This window comes from Bos grunniens, chromosome 15 (assembly GCF_055505025.1).
Source record: "Bos grunniens cultivar Pamir isolate PY7600 chromosome 15, Bosgru_T2T1.0, whole genome shotgun sequence".
NCBI lineage: Eukaryota > Metazoa > Chordata > Mammalia > Artiodactyla > Bovidae > Bos > Bos grunniens.
This window is the reverse complement of record NC_141179.1, coordinates 83,852,016-83,868,395: the sequence shown is the minus strand read 5'-3', so window position 1 is coordinate 83,868,395 and position 16,380 is coordinate 83,852,016. Positions and strand designations below refer to the sequence as shown.

The 16,380-nt window shown below is 45.1% G+C and overlaps 1 protein-coding gene and 1 long non-coding RNA gene across 2 annotated transcripts in view; one reads left to right on the top strand and one right to left on the bottom strand.

Annotated features, from left to right (window-relative positions):
• Window positions 1-16,380, bottom strand: part of LOC147358886 (uncharacterized) — a 51,566-nt gene that overhangs the window by 12,651 nt on the left and 22,535 nt on the right. The window contains exon 4 of the long non-coding RNA XR_015142447.1: window positions 1,683-1,830. This is a non-coding gene — a long non-coding RNA (uncharacterized LOC147358886). The remainder of the gene's footprint in view (window positions 1-1,682; window positions 1,831-16,380) is intronic.
• On the top strand, window positions 6,049-7,023 carry OR10V1 (olfactory receptor family 10 subfamily V member 1). Its single transcript, XM_086341872.1, has one exon. It carries the CDS (start codon window positions 6,049-6,051, stop codon window positions 6,976-6,978), a length of 930 nt encoding a protein of 309 aa, XP_086197998.1. The 3' UTR covers window positions 6,979-7,023.

Sequence of the window (16,380 nt, the reverse complement as noted above, 5' to 3'; positions counted from 1 at the left end):
TGTAATCCACATGACTACATTAAAAGGTAAGAATCTTCTTCTGGACTCCAGTTTTAGAAGCTTGGGGAAAACTCTAACTTGTAACCAGGACAAGCCTCATGGTGGACATTGTCCAGGAACAGAAGCTAAGTATGGAAATTTTCCCAGAAACAAAGTTCAGTTTTGACTCAGAACCAGTGTTCTATACTAGACAGTTGAAGGGGAGTTCCAGAACACATGCAGTGAAATCCATGCTTTTCAGAATGGCGAATGGCAAGAAGGAGGCTCTGTCCAATATGGTCAAGGGATCGTGATCCAGATCAGACTGCTGTTTCAGTCGCTCAGTCATGTCTGAATCCTTTCTGAGCCCGTGGACTGTAGCCCACCAGGCTCCCTTGTCCATGGAATTTCCCAGGCAAGAATACTGGAATGGGTTGCCATTTCCTTCTCCAGGGGATCTTCCTGACCCAGGGATCAAATCTGTGTCTTCTGCACTGGCAGGTGGATTCTTTACCACTAAGCCACCAGGGAAGCCCCTAGATTAGATTGAGTCCAACACTATCCTAACCTTGAAATACAGAGATGTCGGTCCTTTCAAGGATTTCTCTGGTTTAAAAAAATCCATCATCACAAACACCAAACTTATAGAAGTCAAAGAATTAGAAAATGTCTGCTTCTGTTATAAGAGGAATAGCTAGAAGGTTCCTTCTCATTAAGAATCCCCCATATGTGTATACCTATGGCTGATTCATGTTGAGGTTTGACAGAAAACAACAAAATTCTATAAAGCAATTATCCTCCAGTTAAAAAATAAATTTTTTAAAAAAAGAAAAGAATCCCCCATATACATTAAAAAAATAATTCTAATTACATGAACTTTTCAAAAAGCATTATTGGATAGAAAGACATGTGCCTGAGTTTTCCTCACACACTGGCCTTTTACGACACCCTGGTGGCTCAGACGGCAAAGTGTCTGTCTACAATGCGGGAGACCCGGGTTTGATTCCTGGGTCAGGAAGATCCCCTGGAGAAAGAAATGGCAATCCACTCCAGTACTATTGCCTGGAAAATCCAATGGACAGAGGAGCTTGGTGGGCTGCAGTCCGTGGGGTCGCGAAGAGTCGGACACGACTGAGCGACTTCACTAGCTGAACTTGACTTGTATTCTTTTTATTACTGTATCTCTCATTCGATTTTGAGCTCTGTGAGTGTAGACACACTGAATAATTCTCCACCCTCTTCCCTCTTCTCCGAGAAACTAGAGCTATGCCTGACATAGTGGAGGGTCTTAATAAATGTTTTTACTATTTACTAAAATAGATAACGAATGAAAACATCCAGCACAGGGAACTCCGCTTGGTCCCTGTGAAGACCTGAATGGGAAGGAAGTCCAGAAAAGAGGATGTGTGTGTGTGCATGGCCGATTCCCTTTGCTGTACAGCAGAAACTAACACTGGAAAGCAACTATTTCCAATAAAATTAATTTTTTAAAAATTTATGAATATGAATATTGATTTAGTGAGTAGTTGGTGAGAGAGGGTGAAAAGAAAGAGCAAAAAGAAAAGAGGGAGATTATAAATTAGGGTTCTGAGCACTGACTTGGTAAGGATCTGAGAAAGGTTTGTGGCACTCACTCCAAGGAGAAAAAGTTTGTTGATGAAGGACAATTCGGACGAAGGGACTTGACTCTCTGGGACACCTACCAGTCGGCCTTACGCACAGCGTGCTGCTCTGTGTACTTTATTTTCGTGACGGAAGCTGAGATTTGCTTCAGCCTGAACGAGGAATTGTTCCTTTCCCATTTGCTAGCTGGGCAAGTTGGTTAAAGCCTTTAAGCCTGAATGTCTTCATCTGAAAAAAATACAGACAATAAAGGACTGAAGGGCCACTTAAGTGAGAGGATGTACAATGATTAGCGTGGTATACAGGACCCAGTAAATATTATCTAGCATTATGCAATAGGAGAACAATACCTTTTGTTGAATGCTGTTGGTCTGAACAGTTCATTTGATTTACTCAAGAGTGTGCTTGTGAAAGTATTACGTTGAAAACTATTCTGTGAGATTGCCTATATGCCACCATTATCAACTTTCAGAAGCGAATTCCATATGACTCAAGGTATTAACAGAAAAGGGACATAATTTTGACTCATCTTTCCAGATGCTGCTGCCAGAAAATACTCTTGGAGTCTCTTTTAGAAAGTAAATAGTGTCTTCAGACACATAATTTTCTCAGATTTGCAGACATATTTAAAATTTGCAGTCCATGGGGTTGCAAAGAGTCGGACATGACTTCGTGACTGAACAACATAAAATGTATATTTCATTTTATGAATTAATTTTATGAATGCCATTTATGCATCCATAAATTCATATATAAAACTCATTTATAATGACATATAAACAGCGTTATTCAAGAATAACACTTATTCAAGAATAAGGACAAATATATTTTTGTTTGGGTACGTCTGATGTGGAAATCCTCCAGCTGGTATGAGTCTCTCCAGGAGGCACAGAAACCTCTGCCCCAAGCAGGCTTTCAGCCTCTGAGTGAGAGAACATCATTCCCCCTTCCCTGTTTACCCCACAGTCAGAACTCTCAAATCAAGATTTTACTTTTTTCTTCAGGTGAGCCCAAATTTGTGCTAACAGGTAAAACATTAAGGTCAATCAGGCCATGCAGGTAAACCACGGTCCAGGCTAAAATCATGCCTCTCTAGTCCAGAAACACTGTAATCCAACATTTTTGGTCTCAGATCTTAGGTGCTCTTTTCCCAATAGACCATCTAGAGTTCTACCTATGGCTGAACTATAATCAAATAACAAAGCCACTTGGAAGTGCTGGAAGTGTTAGTCGCTCGGTGGGATCTGACTCTTCACAACCCCATGGGCTGCAGCCCTCCAGGCTCCTCTGTCCATTGAAATCTCCAGGCAAGAATAGTGGAGTGGGTTGCCATTGCCTACTCCAGGGGATCTTCCCGACCCAGGGACCAAACCCAAGCCTCCTGCATTGCAGGCTGATGCTTGACCGCCCAAGCCACCACTTCAGAGACATGAAGCACAGGGGAAGGCAGTGTAGTACAGACAAAGATTAAGCACAAAAGTCAATGAACAGACTGGCAAATGCTAGCTTTCCTACTGCTAACTTACGCGACTGCAAAGCACTTTTTAACCTTTTAATCCTATATGTCTTCATCTGTAGATTGGGGAGATAATAGTACACGCTTACTAAAGTGGTTTAATGCAGGTGTCCCCAAGCTCTGGGACCTGATGTCTGATGATGTGAAGTGGAGATGATGTAATAATAATAGAAATAAAGCGCACAATACATGTAATGTGCTTAAATCATCCCAAAACCATCTCCCCCAATGCCGGCCCATGGAAAACTGTCTTCCAAGACACAGGTCCCTGGTGCCAGAATGGTTGGGGGCCACTGGGATGGATGAAGTAAGCCAACCCAAGCACGTGCTCAACACTCTCACTTTGTCTGGACTTACCTTGGAATAAATGATCATTTGTCAGAAGACAGAGCCCTTGTCCTCCAGGAACCTCGAATACAATTTGGAACAGAACATACAGATACAGTAAAGACTGTATATTAACCCTAAAATCATAACACTATGAGTGACAAAGAATTTTGGAGAAAGGAGAGAGATTTAAACTGGAGTGTTCCAGAAAGGCTTCGCAAAAGAAGAACATAACCTAGAATTTTAAAAGTGGGCAGGATCTGCATTAGGCAAAAGGGAGAAGTTTTCTTGCTAGAAAGAGAACAGAATCACACGAAGCGGAAAGATGAAAGATAGATAAGAGGCCGATGAGTACCACATGGTGCGGAGCAGGGATGACCGAGGGCCGTCCTCAGTGGGGTTAGCCGGGAAAGCCAGACCCAGGAGAGACTGAATAACCAGCAGAGGGGTGTGAAAGCTGTCATTTAACAAACAGGAAGGCATTAAAAACTCTTAAGCAGGTGAATTATATGATCACGGAGAGCAAGATGAACTATAGAGAGAAAAGAAGAGAAATGGAAGGTTACAAGGAAGGCCAACGGAAGGTAACAGCGGATAGAACTGCTGGGGCAGCGGGAAGGCACCAAGCAAAGGGTAAGCGAAATCTTTTAACTGCTTAAGTGTTTGTTTCTTTTCGGCTGCCCTGGGCCTTCCCTGCTGCTCGCAGGCTTTCTCCGGTTGCTGTGAGCTGGGCTGCTCCTCGTTGCGGCGGCTTCTCTGCTGCAGCACACGAGCTCAGCGGGACGCAGGACCGTAGTTGTGGCCTGCAGCATGCGCAGTCTTCCCAGACCAGAGATCAAACCCACGTTCTCTGCACCGGCAGGTGTATTCTTAACCACTGGACGACCAGGGAAGTCCTTAATTTCTATTTTAGAGTTGATTAACAGTGTTGTGTTAGTTTCAGGTACAGCAAAAACGACTCAGTTATACATATCCATCTATTCCTTTTCAAATTCTTTTCCCATGTAGGTTGTTACAGAGCAGGGTTCCCTGTGTGATAGAGCAGGTACTTGCTGGCTATCGATTTTAAATATAGCAGGGTGTACGTGTCAGTCCTGGGCTTCCCTGGTAGCTCAGCTGGTAAAGAATCCGCCTGCAATGCAGGAGACCCCAGTTCAATTCCTGGGTCCAGAGATCCCCTGGAGAAGGGATAGGCTACCCACTCCAGTATTCTTGGGCTTCCCTGGTGGCTCAGACTGTAAAGAAATCACCTGCAATGTGGGAGACCTGGTTCTATCCCAGGGTCGGGAAGATCCCCTGGAGGAGGGTATGGCAACCCACTCCAGTGTCCTTGCCTGGAGAATCTCATGGACAGAGGAGCCTGGCGGGCTGCAGTCCATGGGGTCACAAAGAGTCAGACACGACTGAGTGACTGAGCACAGCACATGTCAATCCCAAAGTTCCAGTCTACCCCTCCACCCCCTGGTGTGTTCTCTGTGAGTCTGTTTCTGTTTTGTAAATAAGCTCATTTGCATCATTATTTTAGATTCTGCACATAAGTTATATCATATGATATTAGTCTTTAGAGATGAGAAATTCTGAAGGACAGTATCAGTGTTTAGGGACAAATAAATACTGATATTATTGGATAAAGGAGAGGAAGCAAAACAAATCAATAAAGTCTCCAGGTTTTAAACTAAATTACAGAGTTTGTTTGTTTTTTTAATTTTTTCTGGCGTATAGTTGCTGTACAGTGTTGTGTTAGCTTCGACCGTACGGAAGAGTACAGCAGCTATTCATATACATATATTGCCTCTTTTCTGGGCTTCCTTTCCATTCAGGCCCCACAGAGCATTAAGCAGAGTTCCCTGTGCTATGCTGGGTTCTCATTAGGTACCTGTTTTATGCACAGTATCCATCGTATATGCATGTAACCTATGGAGCTTCTGATACAGCATCACAATGCCCGGTTTTCTTTAAACTTTGACACGTATCTACTTATATGTTCCTAAAACTTTTTATTTCAAGTTTCCCATGATGAACTGATACCCAACTTTATCTGTTTTGTAAATTTGAACTTTAAATTGACTTTATCCATTCGTTTGTTCAGAAATACTTCTTGCTTGAGAAATATTCTCTGCCAGGTACTGTGCTGGAGACGGGAGTTAAAGTAAAGGTCGTCAGAACCCCCAGCACCCAGGAGTTCTCAGTCTTCAGGGCAGGAAGGAAAAGGGAGAAAGCTGAGAGAGGGCCAAACCATAAATTGTAATGTCACATGCTCCGCTGTAAAAGGAAAGCTGCCGAAGTACCTCTGTGCATGGAGGAGTTGGGAAAGCATCATGTTAAAAGAGACATCTAGAATGGGGGGAAGACATGGTCAGGGACTTTGGCGGGGACCTACTGACCAGCACAAGGAGCTCCGCGCAGTGATATGTGGACGCCTGGCGGGGAGGGGCGTTTGGGGGAGAACGGATACACGTTTATGTGTGTTGAGTCCCTTCACTGTTCACCTGAACTATCGGAATACTGTTAATCAGCTATACTCCAACAGAAAGCAAAAAGCTTAAAAGAGATCCCTAGAGACTCCTGTCATCTTCCCTTTTCGTAGGTCCAATGTGGTACCCATGGAAGAAATCAATAAAACCGCAAAGGTGCAATTCTTCTTTCGTCCATTCTCAGCCGACCCTAAGGTCCAGGCGCTGATTTTTGTGGCCTTCCTGGCGATGTACCTGACCAGCCTGGGTGGAAATGCCCTCATAGCCCTTATTGTTCAGATCAATCATTCCCTCCACACCCCCATGTACTTTTTCCTGGCTAACCTGGCAGCTCTGGAAATCCTCTATACATCTTGCATCGCCCCCCTGGCCTTGGCAAACCTTCTTTCAATGGGCAGAACCCCCATTTCTATCACTGGATGTGGTACCCAGATGTTTTTCTTCGTCTTCCTGGGAGGGGCTGATTGCGTCCTGCTCGCGGTCATGGCTTACGACCGGTTGATGGCGATCCGTTACCCTTTAGGGTACACCCTCCTCATGAGCTGGCCCTTGTGTGTGGAGCTGATGGTGGGGTCCCTGATACTAGGGTTCTTGCTGTCACTACCGCTGACAGTTTTAATCTTCCGCCTCCCGTTCTGCAACAATAGTGAAATCTACCACTTCTTCTGCGACATGCCTGCTGTCATGCGCCTGGCTTGCGCGGACACGCACGTTCACCAGACCGCTCTGTACGCCATCAGCTTCACCGTCCTAAGCATTCCCCTCTCGATGATCTTCGTCTCCTACGTCTTCATCGTGGTGACCGTCTTACGGATCCGGTCCACGGAAGGGCGCCGCCGGGCCTGCTCCACGTGCTCCGCTCACCTCTCGGTGGTCCTCCTGCACTACGGCTGCACCAGCTTCATATATTTGTCCCCCAGGTCCAGCTACTCTCCTGAGACGGGCCGGGTGGTGTCAGTGGTCTACACCTTCATCACTCCCATCTTGAACCCCTTAATCTATAGTACGAGGAACAAAGAATTGAAAAATGCCCTCAGGAGGGCATTACGCAGGCTCTAGGTCGGGTGGTTCTGTGACTTATTTAAATCAGGACACTTCTAAGAATGAAATGGGACGCTGTTAATAATTATGCCCGGATGGTCTGCAGGAGCCAAGAGTGTACTCAACAGAGACATGGTATTCTAGGAGCACTAGAGGCTGTGGATGCTACCAACTGAAATACAGCTTTATCACACAGGGCAGCACAGTGTCCTGGGCGTGGATGGAGGAGTAGCAACATTTATTTATTGGACATCCACTGGGTATGAGGTACTTTATGTGGGTTCTCTCACTTAGCCCATCATAAGTATCATTGTCTTCTTTACTTTAGAAGAGAAAACTAAAGTGGCTACCAGAATATATACCAGGATGAGAACACAAGTATTCAGAAATCTAGACTAAGCTGTCTTCACACAGTCATGCTCTCCTTGTTCTACTCTCGCTCTGCCAGTAGGAGTATGTGTTACCTTGTACAAGTCTCTCTAAGCCTCTAGACTTCAGTTTCCTTATATCTGAGAAGACAAAGCTGAACTAGAAGATTGCACCTGTTCCTTCAAAGGTCATCAGTTCAGTTCAGTTCCGTTGCTCAGTCGTGTCTGACTCTTTGTAACCTCATTAACCACAGCACGCCAGGCCTCCCTGTCCATCACCAACTCCCAGAGTTTACCCAAACTCATGTCCATTGAGTCGGTGATGCCATCCAGCCATCTCATCCTCTGTCGTCCCCTTCTCCTCCTGCCCGCAATCCTTCCCAACATTAGGGTTTTTTCCAATGAGTCAACTCTTCGCATGAGGTGGCCAAAGTACTGGAGTTTCAGCTACAATATCAGTCCTTCCAATGAATACCCAGGACTGATCTCCTTTAGAATGGACTGGTTGGATCTCCTTGCAGTCCAAGGGACTCTCAAGAGTCTTCTCCAACACCACAGTTCAAAAGCATCAATTCTTCGGCACTCAGCCTTCTTCACAGTCCAACTCTCATATCCATACATGACCACAGGAAAAACCATAGCCTTGACTAGAGGAACCTTTGTTGGTAATGTCTCTGCTTTTGAGTATGCTATCTAGGTTGGTCATAACTTTCCTTCCAAGGAGTAAGCGTCTTTTAATTTCATGGCTGCAGTCACCATCTGTAGTGATTTTGGAGCCCAGAAAAATAAAGTCTGACACTGTTTCCACTGTTTCCCCATCTATTTCCCATGAAGTGATGGGACCGGATGCCATGATCTTCGTTTTCTGAATGTTGAGCTTTAAGCCAACTTTTTCACTCTTCTCCTTCACTTTCATCAAGAGGCTTTTGAGTTCTTCTTCACTTTCTGCCATAAGGGTGGTGTCATCTGCATATCTGAGGTTATTGATATTTCTCTCGACAATCTTGATTCCAGCCTGTGCTTCCTCCAGCCCAGCGTTTCCCATGATGTACTCTGCATATAAGTTAAATAAGCAGGGTGCCAATATACAGCCTTGACGTACTCCTTTTCCTATTTGGAACCAGTCTGTTGTTCCATGTCCAGTTCTAACTGTTGCTTCCTGACCTGTATACAGGTTTCTCAAGAGGCAGGTCAGGTGGTCTGTTTTTCCCATCTCTTCCAGAATTTTCCACAGTTTATTGTGATCCACATGGTTAAAGGCTTTGGCATAGTCAATAAAGCAGAAATAGATGTTTTTCTGGAACTTTCTTGCTTTTTTGATGATCCAGCAGATGTTGGCAATTTGATCTCTGGTTCCTCTGCCTTTTCTAAAACCAGCTTGAACATCAGGAAGTTCACAGTTCACATATTGCTGAAGCCTGGCTTGGAGAATTTCGAGCATTACTTTACTAGCGTGCGAGATGAGTGCAATTGTGCAGTAGTTTGAGGATTCTTTGGCATTGCCTTTCTTTGGGATTTGAATGAAAACTGACCTTTTCCAGTCCTGTGGCCACTGCTGAGTTTTCCACATTTTCTGGCATATTGAGTGCAGCACTTGCACAGCATCATCTTTCAGGATTTGAAATAGCTCAACTGGAATTCCATCACCTCCACTAGCTTTGTTTGTAGTGATGCTTTCTAAGGCCCACTTGAGTTCACATTCCAGGATGTCTGGCTCTAGGTGAGTGATCACACCATCATGATTATCTTGGTCAAGAAGCTCTTTTTTGTACAGTTCTTTTGTGTATTCTTGCCACCTCTTCTTAATATCTTCTGCTTCTGTTAGGTCCATACCATTTTTGTCCTTTATCGAGTCCATCTTTGCATGAAATGTTCCCTTGGTATCTCTAATTTTCTTGAAGACATCTCTAGTCTTTCCCATTCTGTTGTTTTCCTCTATTTCTTTGCATTGATCACTGAGGAAGGCTTTTTTATCTCCGTGCTATTCTTTGGAACTCTGCATTCAGATGCTTATATCTTTCCTTTTCTCCTTTGCTTTTTGCTTCTCTTCTTTTCACAGCTATTTGTAAGGCTTCCTCAGACAGCCATTTTGCTTTTTTGCATTTCTTTTCCATGGGGATGGTCTTAATCCCTGTCTCCTGTACAATGTCACGAACCTCCACCCATAGTTCATCAGGCACTCTGTTTATCAGATCTAGGCCCTTAAATCTATTTTTCACTTCCACTGTATAATCATAAGGGATTTGATTTAGGTCATACCTGAATGGTCTAGTGGTTTTCCTTACTTACTTCAATTTCAGTCTGAATTTGGCAATAAGGAGTTCATGATCTGAGCCACAGTCAGCTCCTGGTCTTGTTTTTTCTGATTGTATAGAGCTTCTCCATCTTTGGCTGCAAAGAATATAATCAATCTGATTTCGGTGTTGACCATCTAGTGAGGTCCATGTGTAGAGTCTTCTCTTGTGTTGTTGGAAGAGGGTGTTTGCTATGACCAGGGTGTTCTCTTGGCAAAACTCTATTAGTCTTTGCCTTGCTTCATTCTGTACTCCAAGGCCAAATCTACCTGTTACTCCAGGCAAATTATTATGTATTTTTTGACTTCCTACTTTTGCATTTGAGTCCCCTATGCTGAAAAGGACATCTTTTTTGGGTGTCAGTTCTAGGTCTTGTAGGTCTTCATAGAACCATCCAACTTCAGCTTCTTCAGCATTACTGGTTGGGGCACAGACTTAGACTACCGTGATATTGAATGGTTTGCCTTGGAAATGAACAGAGATCATTCTGTCGTTTTTGAGATTGCATCCAAGTACTGCATTTCGGACTCTTTTGTTGACTATGATGGCTACTCCATTTCTTCTGAGGGATTCCTGCCCACAGTAGTAGATATAATGGTCATCTGAGTTAAATTCACCCATTCCGGTCCATTTCAGTTCGCTGATTCCTAGAATGTCGACATTCACTCTTGCCATCTCTTGTTTGACCACTTCCAATTTGCCCTGATTCATGGACCTGACATTCCAGGTTCCTATGCAATATTGCTCTTTACAGCATCGGACCTTGCTTCTATCACCAGTCACATCTACAGCTGGGTATTTTTTTTGCTTTGGCTCCATCCCTTCATTCTTTCTGGAGTTATTTCCCCACTGATCTCCAGTAGCATATTGGGCACCTACCGACCTGGGGAGTTCCTCTTTCAGTATCCTATCATTTTGCCTTTTCATATTGTTCATGGGGTTCTCAAGGCAAGGATACTGAAGTGGTTTGCCATTCCCTTCTCCAGTGGACCACATTCTGTCACATCTCTCCATCATGACCCATCTGTCTTGGGTGGCCCCACACAGCATGGCTTAGTTTCATTGAGTTAGACAAGGCTGTGGTCCGTGTGATCAGATTGGCTAGTTTTCTGTGATTATGGTTTCAGTCTGTCTGCCCACTGATGCCCTCTCACAACACCTACCATCTTACTTGGGTTTTTCTTACCTTGGATGAGAGGTATATCTTCACGGCTGCTCCAGCAAAGTGCAGATGCTGCTCCTTACCTTGGACGAGGGGTATCTCCTCACAGCCACCCCTCCTGACCTTGAACGTGGAGTAGTTCCTCTCGGCCCTCCCCATGCAGCCGCTGCTCCTTGGGCGTGGGGTTGCTCCTCTCGGCCACTGCCCCTGACCTCGGGTGTGGGGTAGCTCCTCACCAGGGTCTTTTCCAGTGAGTCAGCTCTTCGCATCAGGTGGCCAAAGTATTGGAGTTTCAGCCTCAGCATCAGTCCCTCCAATGAGCACCCAGAACTGATCTCCTTTAGGATGGAGTGGTTGGATCTCCTTGCCGCCCAGTGGACTCTCAAGAATTTCCTCCAACACCACAGTTCAAAAGCATCAATTCTTCCATGCTCAGCTTTCTTTATAGTCCAACTCTCACATCCATACATGACCACTGGAAAAACCATAGCCTTGACTAGACAGACCTTTGTTGGCAAAGTAATATCTCTGCTTGTTAATATGCCACCTAGGTTGGTCATAATTTTTCTTCCAGGGAGCAAGGTCTTGTAGGTCTTCATAGAACCATTCTACTTCAGCTTCTTCAGCATTACTGGTTGGGGCATAGGCTTGGATTACTGTGATACTGAATGGTTTGCCTTGGAAATGAACAGAGATCATTCTGTCATTTTTGAGACTGCACCCAAGTACTGCATTTCAGACTCTTTTGTTGACCATGATGGCTACTCCACTTCTTCTAAGGGATTCTTGCCCACAGTAGTAGATACAATGGTCATCTGAGTTAAATTCACCCATTAATTTTTACTTTTACCTGTGAACTGTATTTTTATTAATTAATCTTGATCATTTTAGTCTCATAAATATGAATCAAATATAGTTTTCTTTGTTTCTTTCTTTTATTGGCTCTGCCACACGGGCATGTGGGATCTTATGTCCCTGACCAGGGATGGAAGCAGAGTCTTGACCACTGGATCACCAGGCAAGTCCCCAAGTACAGTTTTCATACGACTCTCAATGCTGCCTGACCATAATTTATTTTACTAACGTACATGCAAAACTTTTTATTTAACACGATACATTTTGCTTTTATTGGGTTTGGAGGGATCCAAACTCACAAAGTGATCTTCAGGATTTATCTCATTCATCAGAATTTTATGTCATGGCCAAAATTATAATTGTATGTCATTTCCTTCTCCAAGTCATTGACAAATATCTAGAATAGGCCAGGAGGAATGCAGTCTTCCTCTTTGGGAATTGTCGTCCAACGAGATAGAAAGCCGCTCAGTCAATACCTGCTGCGGTCCCATCTCCATGCGACCCGCCCCAGGGGGCCCCGCTGTCCTGTATCCATGCCTCTAGGTGACCTCTGTCCTCCAGGGACACGGGACTCGCTGGTCCCTGGGACGTCCGCAAAGGTGCTCCTCCAGGGACACGTGACTCGCTGGTCCCTGGGACGTCCGCAAAGGTGCTCCTCCAGGGACACGTGACTCGCTGGTCCCTGGGACGTCCGCAAAGGTGCTCCTCCAGGGACACGTGACTCGCTGGTCCCTGGGACGTCCCCAAAGGTGCTCCTCCAGGGACACGTGACTCGCTGGTCCCTGGGACGTCCGCAAAGGTGCTCCTCCAGGGACACGTGACTCGCTGGTCCCTGGGACGTCCGCAAAGGTGCCACAGCTGTCACCCTTCCCTTTGGAGCCTGTCTTCTCTCGCTGTCCTAAGACTGACCTGTGAAGAAGCCAGAGCTATGGCGACACCCCACGGAGCACAAACTGGATGCCAAGCTGAGGCTCCCTGGAACAGCCCCAGTCAAACCACCGGATGTCTGAAGCCACATGAGTGACCCCATCAAGACCAGCAGAAGGACTGCCCAGCTGAGCTGGCTTAAATGCTGACCCACAGAAGCCTGGGAAAATAAAATGACTGGTATTTTAAGTCTGGAGTGGTTCCTTTTGCCGCAAAGAAGTAACCAATTCACCATGCAATCCAGACTAAACCATCTTTTCAAGAAGGACATCATAGAAAGCATATCAAATCCTTTCATACAATCAAAATACACTAAAACACATATAAACCTAGCCATTTAGAAGCCTTATTTTCAAGTGACGTACATTTGGCGTATTTGAGTAACTTCCTATGGACGCTTGGTCATCACTAGTTTCTTTGTTTGTTGGTTGCTTTTGAAGAGAACCACTACTTTTTTTTTTTTTAATATTTATTTATTGGGCTGTGCCAGGTCTTAGTAGCAGCATACAGGATCTTTAGTTGGTAGGTGGGATCTCAGGTAAGTGGGCTGTCTAAATGGACTGCAAATTACAGATCAGAAATTGTCTCACCCCAGTCAAACACGTGGAGAATGTTCAAGTTTGTAATTTATAATTGGGCTTCCCTGGTGGCACAGTAGTAAAGAACCCTCCTGCCAATGCAGGAGACCTGGGCTCCATCCCTGGGCTGGGAAGATCCCCTGGAGAAGGGAAGGGCAGCCCACTCCAGTGTTCTTGCCTAGAAAGCTCCACGGACAGAGGAGCCTGGTGGGCTACAGTCCCTGGGCTCAGAAAAGAGTTGGACATGACTTAGCAACTAAACGACAACAATTTATAATTCACACACACACACACACACACACACAGGGTAATGGACCAGGTGCTCTCTGACTTTTGCAGCTGGTGTGCCACTTGTGCAGGATATGGCAGCTTGGTCTGTGCATAACCTAGTCCAACCACCCTCTGGTGAATCTTCACATACCAGCTTTAGACTTCCCAGATTCTCTAGCCACTAGGATATTATTTACTTTCCACCAACTAAATGCAATCCCTTAAGATGTGAATTGAAGTCCAGTAACCTGGAGAAGGAAGTGTCCTGAGCGTGAGGCTTCCATTCTGCTGCTGGGAGTCGAGTACCTGAGTCATGGTTCTGGGGTCAAACATTCCATCTTTGGGGACTCCCTGCTCCCCCTGATGCTTTCAGTTAAACAACCTGGTTCCTCGGGATGACAGTTCCATGTTGTAGAGTCTCTCCTGGAGTCTGAGCCTAGAGCCCACCTCTCCACCCCTTTCAATGATTTTTCAGTGATTTATGGCTCACTACATTCCATCTTTTGGAAAAGGTGAAAGGTTGTTGTTGAATCACGTGAATACACCAGGATTCTTGGCCCCCGGAGGAGAAGAATTCAATCCAGGGCCAGAGACGAGGCTTGATCGCTCAGAGCTTTTGTGTAATAAACTTTTATTAAAGTATAAAGGAGATAGAGAAAGCTTCTGACATAGGCATCAGAAGGGGGCAGAAAGAGTACCCGCTTACTAGTGTTAACAATGAAGTTATATACTCTCCAATGAATCCAAAGAATATCTGGAGGTTGTAAAGACCTCATCAGACCTACTCCCATAATTTACATTTTAAGATAACAGGATTAGCCAGAAGGTTGAATCCAAAGACTGTCCTTAGGCAGGATACATTATTGTTATATAATCCTAAGGAATGTGGAGGAAGAAAAAAAGTTTGTCCTTTCTTCCTCCTTGAGAATTCCAGACCCCTCTCTCCTTGGGTACCCCTAGACTCCCTATCAACCTGCCTAGGAAATGACTCTCTCAAAGGCAATGGCACCCCACTCCAGTACTCTTGCCTGGAAAATCCCATGGACGAAGGAGCCTGGTAGGCTTCAGTCCATGGGGTCGCTGGGAGTTGGGCACGACTGAGCGACTTCACTTTCACTTTTCACTTTCATGCATTGGAGAAGGAAATGGCAACCCACTCCACTGTTCTTGCCTGGAGAATCCCAGGGAAGGGGGAGCCTGGTGGGCTGCCGTCTATGGGGTCGCACAGAGTCGGACACGACTGAAGTGACTTAGCAGCAGCAGCACGTTCCATCTTTTCTGTTTAAAATATGGAAGATGGTTAAAAGCTAAATGCTACCCCACCATCCCTTCTCTTTTATGTACCATTTCTAAAAGGGTCATTTGTTTATTTTTGGTGGTTCTCGGTCTGTCTCTGTGAGTGGGCTTTCTCTAGTCGTGGCTGGGGGGCGACTCTCCAGCTGCAATGCTTGGGCCTCTCATTGCTGTGGTTCCTCCTGTTGCAGAGCCTGGGCCCGCGGGCGCGGGGGCTCAGTAGTCGCGGCTCCCGGCTTAGAGCGCAGGCTCGGTAGTTGTGGCGCCTGGGCTTAGTTGCTCTGCAGCGTGTGGGATCTTCCTAGACCAGGGATTGAACCCGTGTCCACGGCGTGGGCAGGCAATTCTTTACCACTGAGCCACCAGGGAAGCCTGCCTTTTACGTACTTTTAAAGGACGCAAAATTTTATTCTGAGCTACTTAGCCCAGCAGCACATCAGCTAAAAAGGCTTCCTGGCCACCCTCTCACGCCAGAACATGTGATGGCGCTGTGCCTGAGCACCTTCTGTGCTGGAATATAACGACATCGCTGCATCTGTAACATGGTACTGCTCCTAGTTACCTTTCTAGGTACACTCTGACCGCTTGGGAGAAAGAAACTATTTCTATTAGCTTGGGATCCAGAGATTTCAAAAACATTAAACCAATCATCATTGATGCGCAGTCATACTTTCAGGGCCAGCTCACCTCCACCACAAAGCCTTCCCTGACTCTTACTGTCTGTCCATCCTCAACTATGATAGCATCACTTTCAAGGGACAGCCTCACTTTGGACTCTGTTGTTAGGGAAGCATTTCTGGCCTCCCTAACAACTTGGGAGATAAAGCTGTGTTTTATCTCCCAAGTCAGACGCTGACCTCACTGATGCCAGAGACGATACCTAATATATCTTTGAATATCTCATAAATTTACCAGAATGAACAATTGCACTCATCTCACACGTTAGCAAAGTAATGCTCAAAATTCCCTAAGCCAGGCTTCAACAGTATGTGAACCATGAACTTCCAGATGTTCTAGCTAGATTTAGAAAAGGCAGAGGAAACAGAGATCAAATTACCAACATCTGGTGGATCATAGAAAAAGCAAGAGAATTCCAGAAAAACATCTATTTCTGCTTTATTGACTATGCCAAAGACTTTGACTGTGTGGATCACAACAAAATGTGGACAATTCTTCAAGAGATAGGAATACCAGACCATACCAGACCACCTGATCTTCTTCCTGAGAAATCTGTATACAGATCAGGAAGCAACAGTTAGAACTGGACATGGAACAACAGACTGGTTCCAAATAGGAAAAGGAGTATGTCAAGGCTGTATATTGGCACCCTGCTTATTTAACTTATATACAGAGTACATCATGCAAAATGCTGGGCTGGATGAAACACAAGCTGGAATCAAGATTGCTAGGAGAAATATCAATAACCTCAGATATGCAGATGACACCACCCTTATGACAGAATGTGAAGAGGAACTAAAGAGCCTCTTGATGAAAGTGAAAGAGGAGAGTGAAAAAGCTGGCTTAAAACTCAGCATTCAAAAAGCTAAGATCATGGCATCCAGTCCCATCACTGCATGGCAAAAAGATGGGGAAACAATGGAAACAGTGTCAGACTTTATTTTCCTGGACTCCAAAATCACTGCAGATGGTGACTGCAGCCCTGAAATTAAAAG

Excerpts from the sequence above, each read along its gene's own strand:
- OR10V1 (XM_086341872.1), top strand. The coding sequence starts at position 6,049 with ATGGAAGAAATCAATAAAACCGCAAAGGTGCAATTCTTCTTTCGTCCA.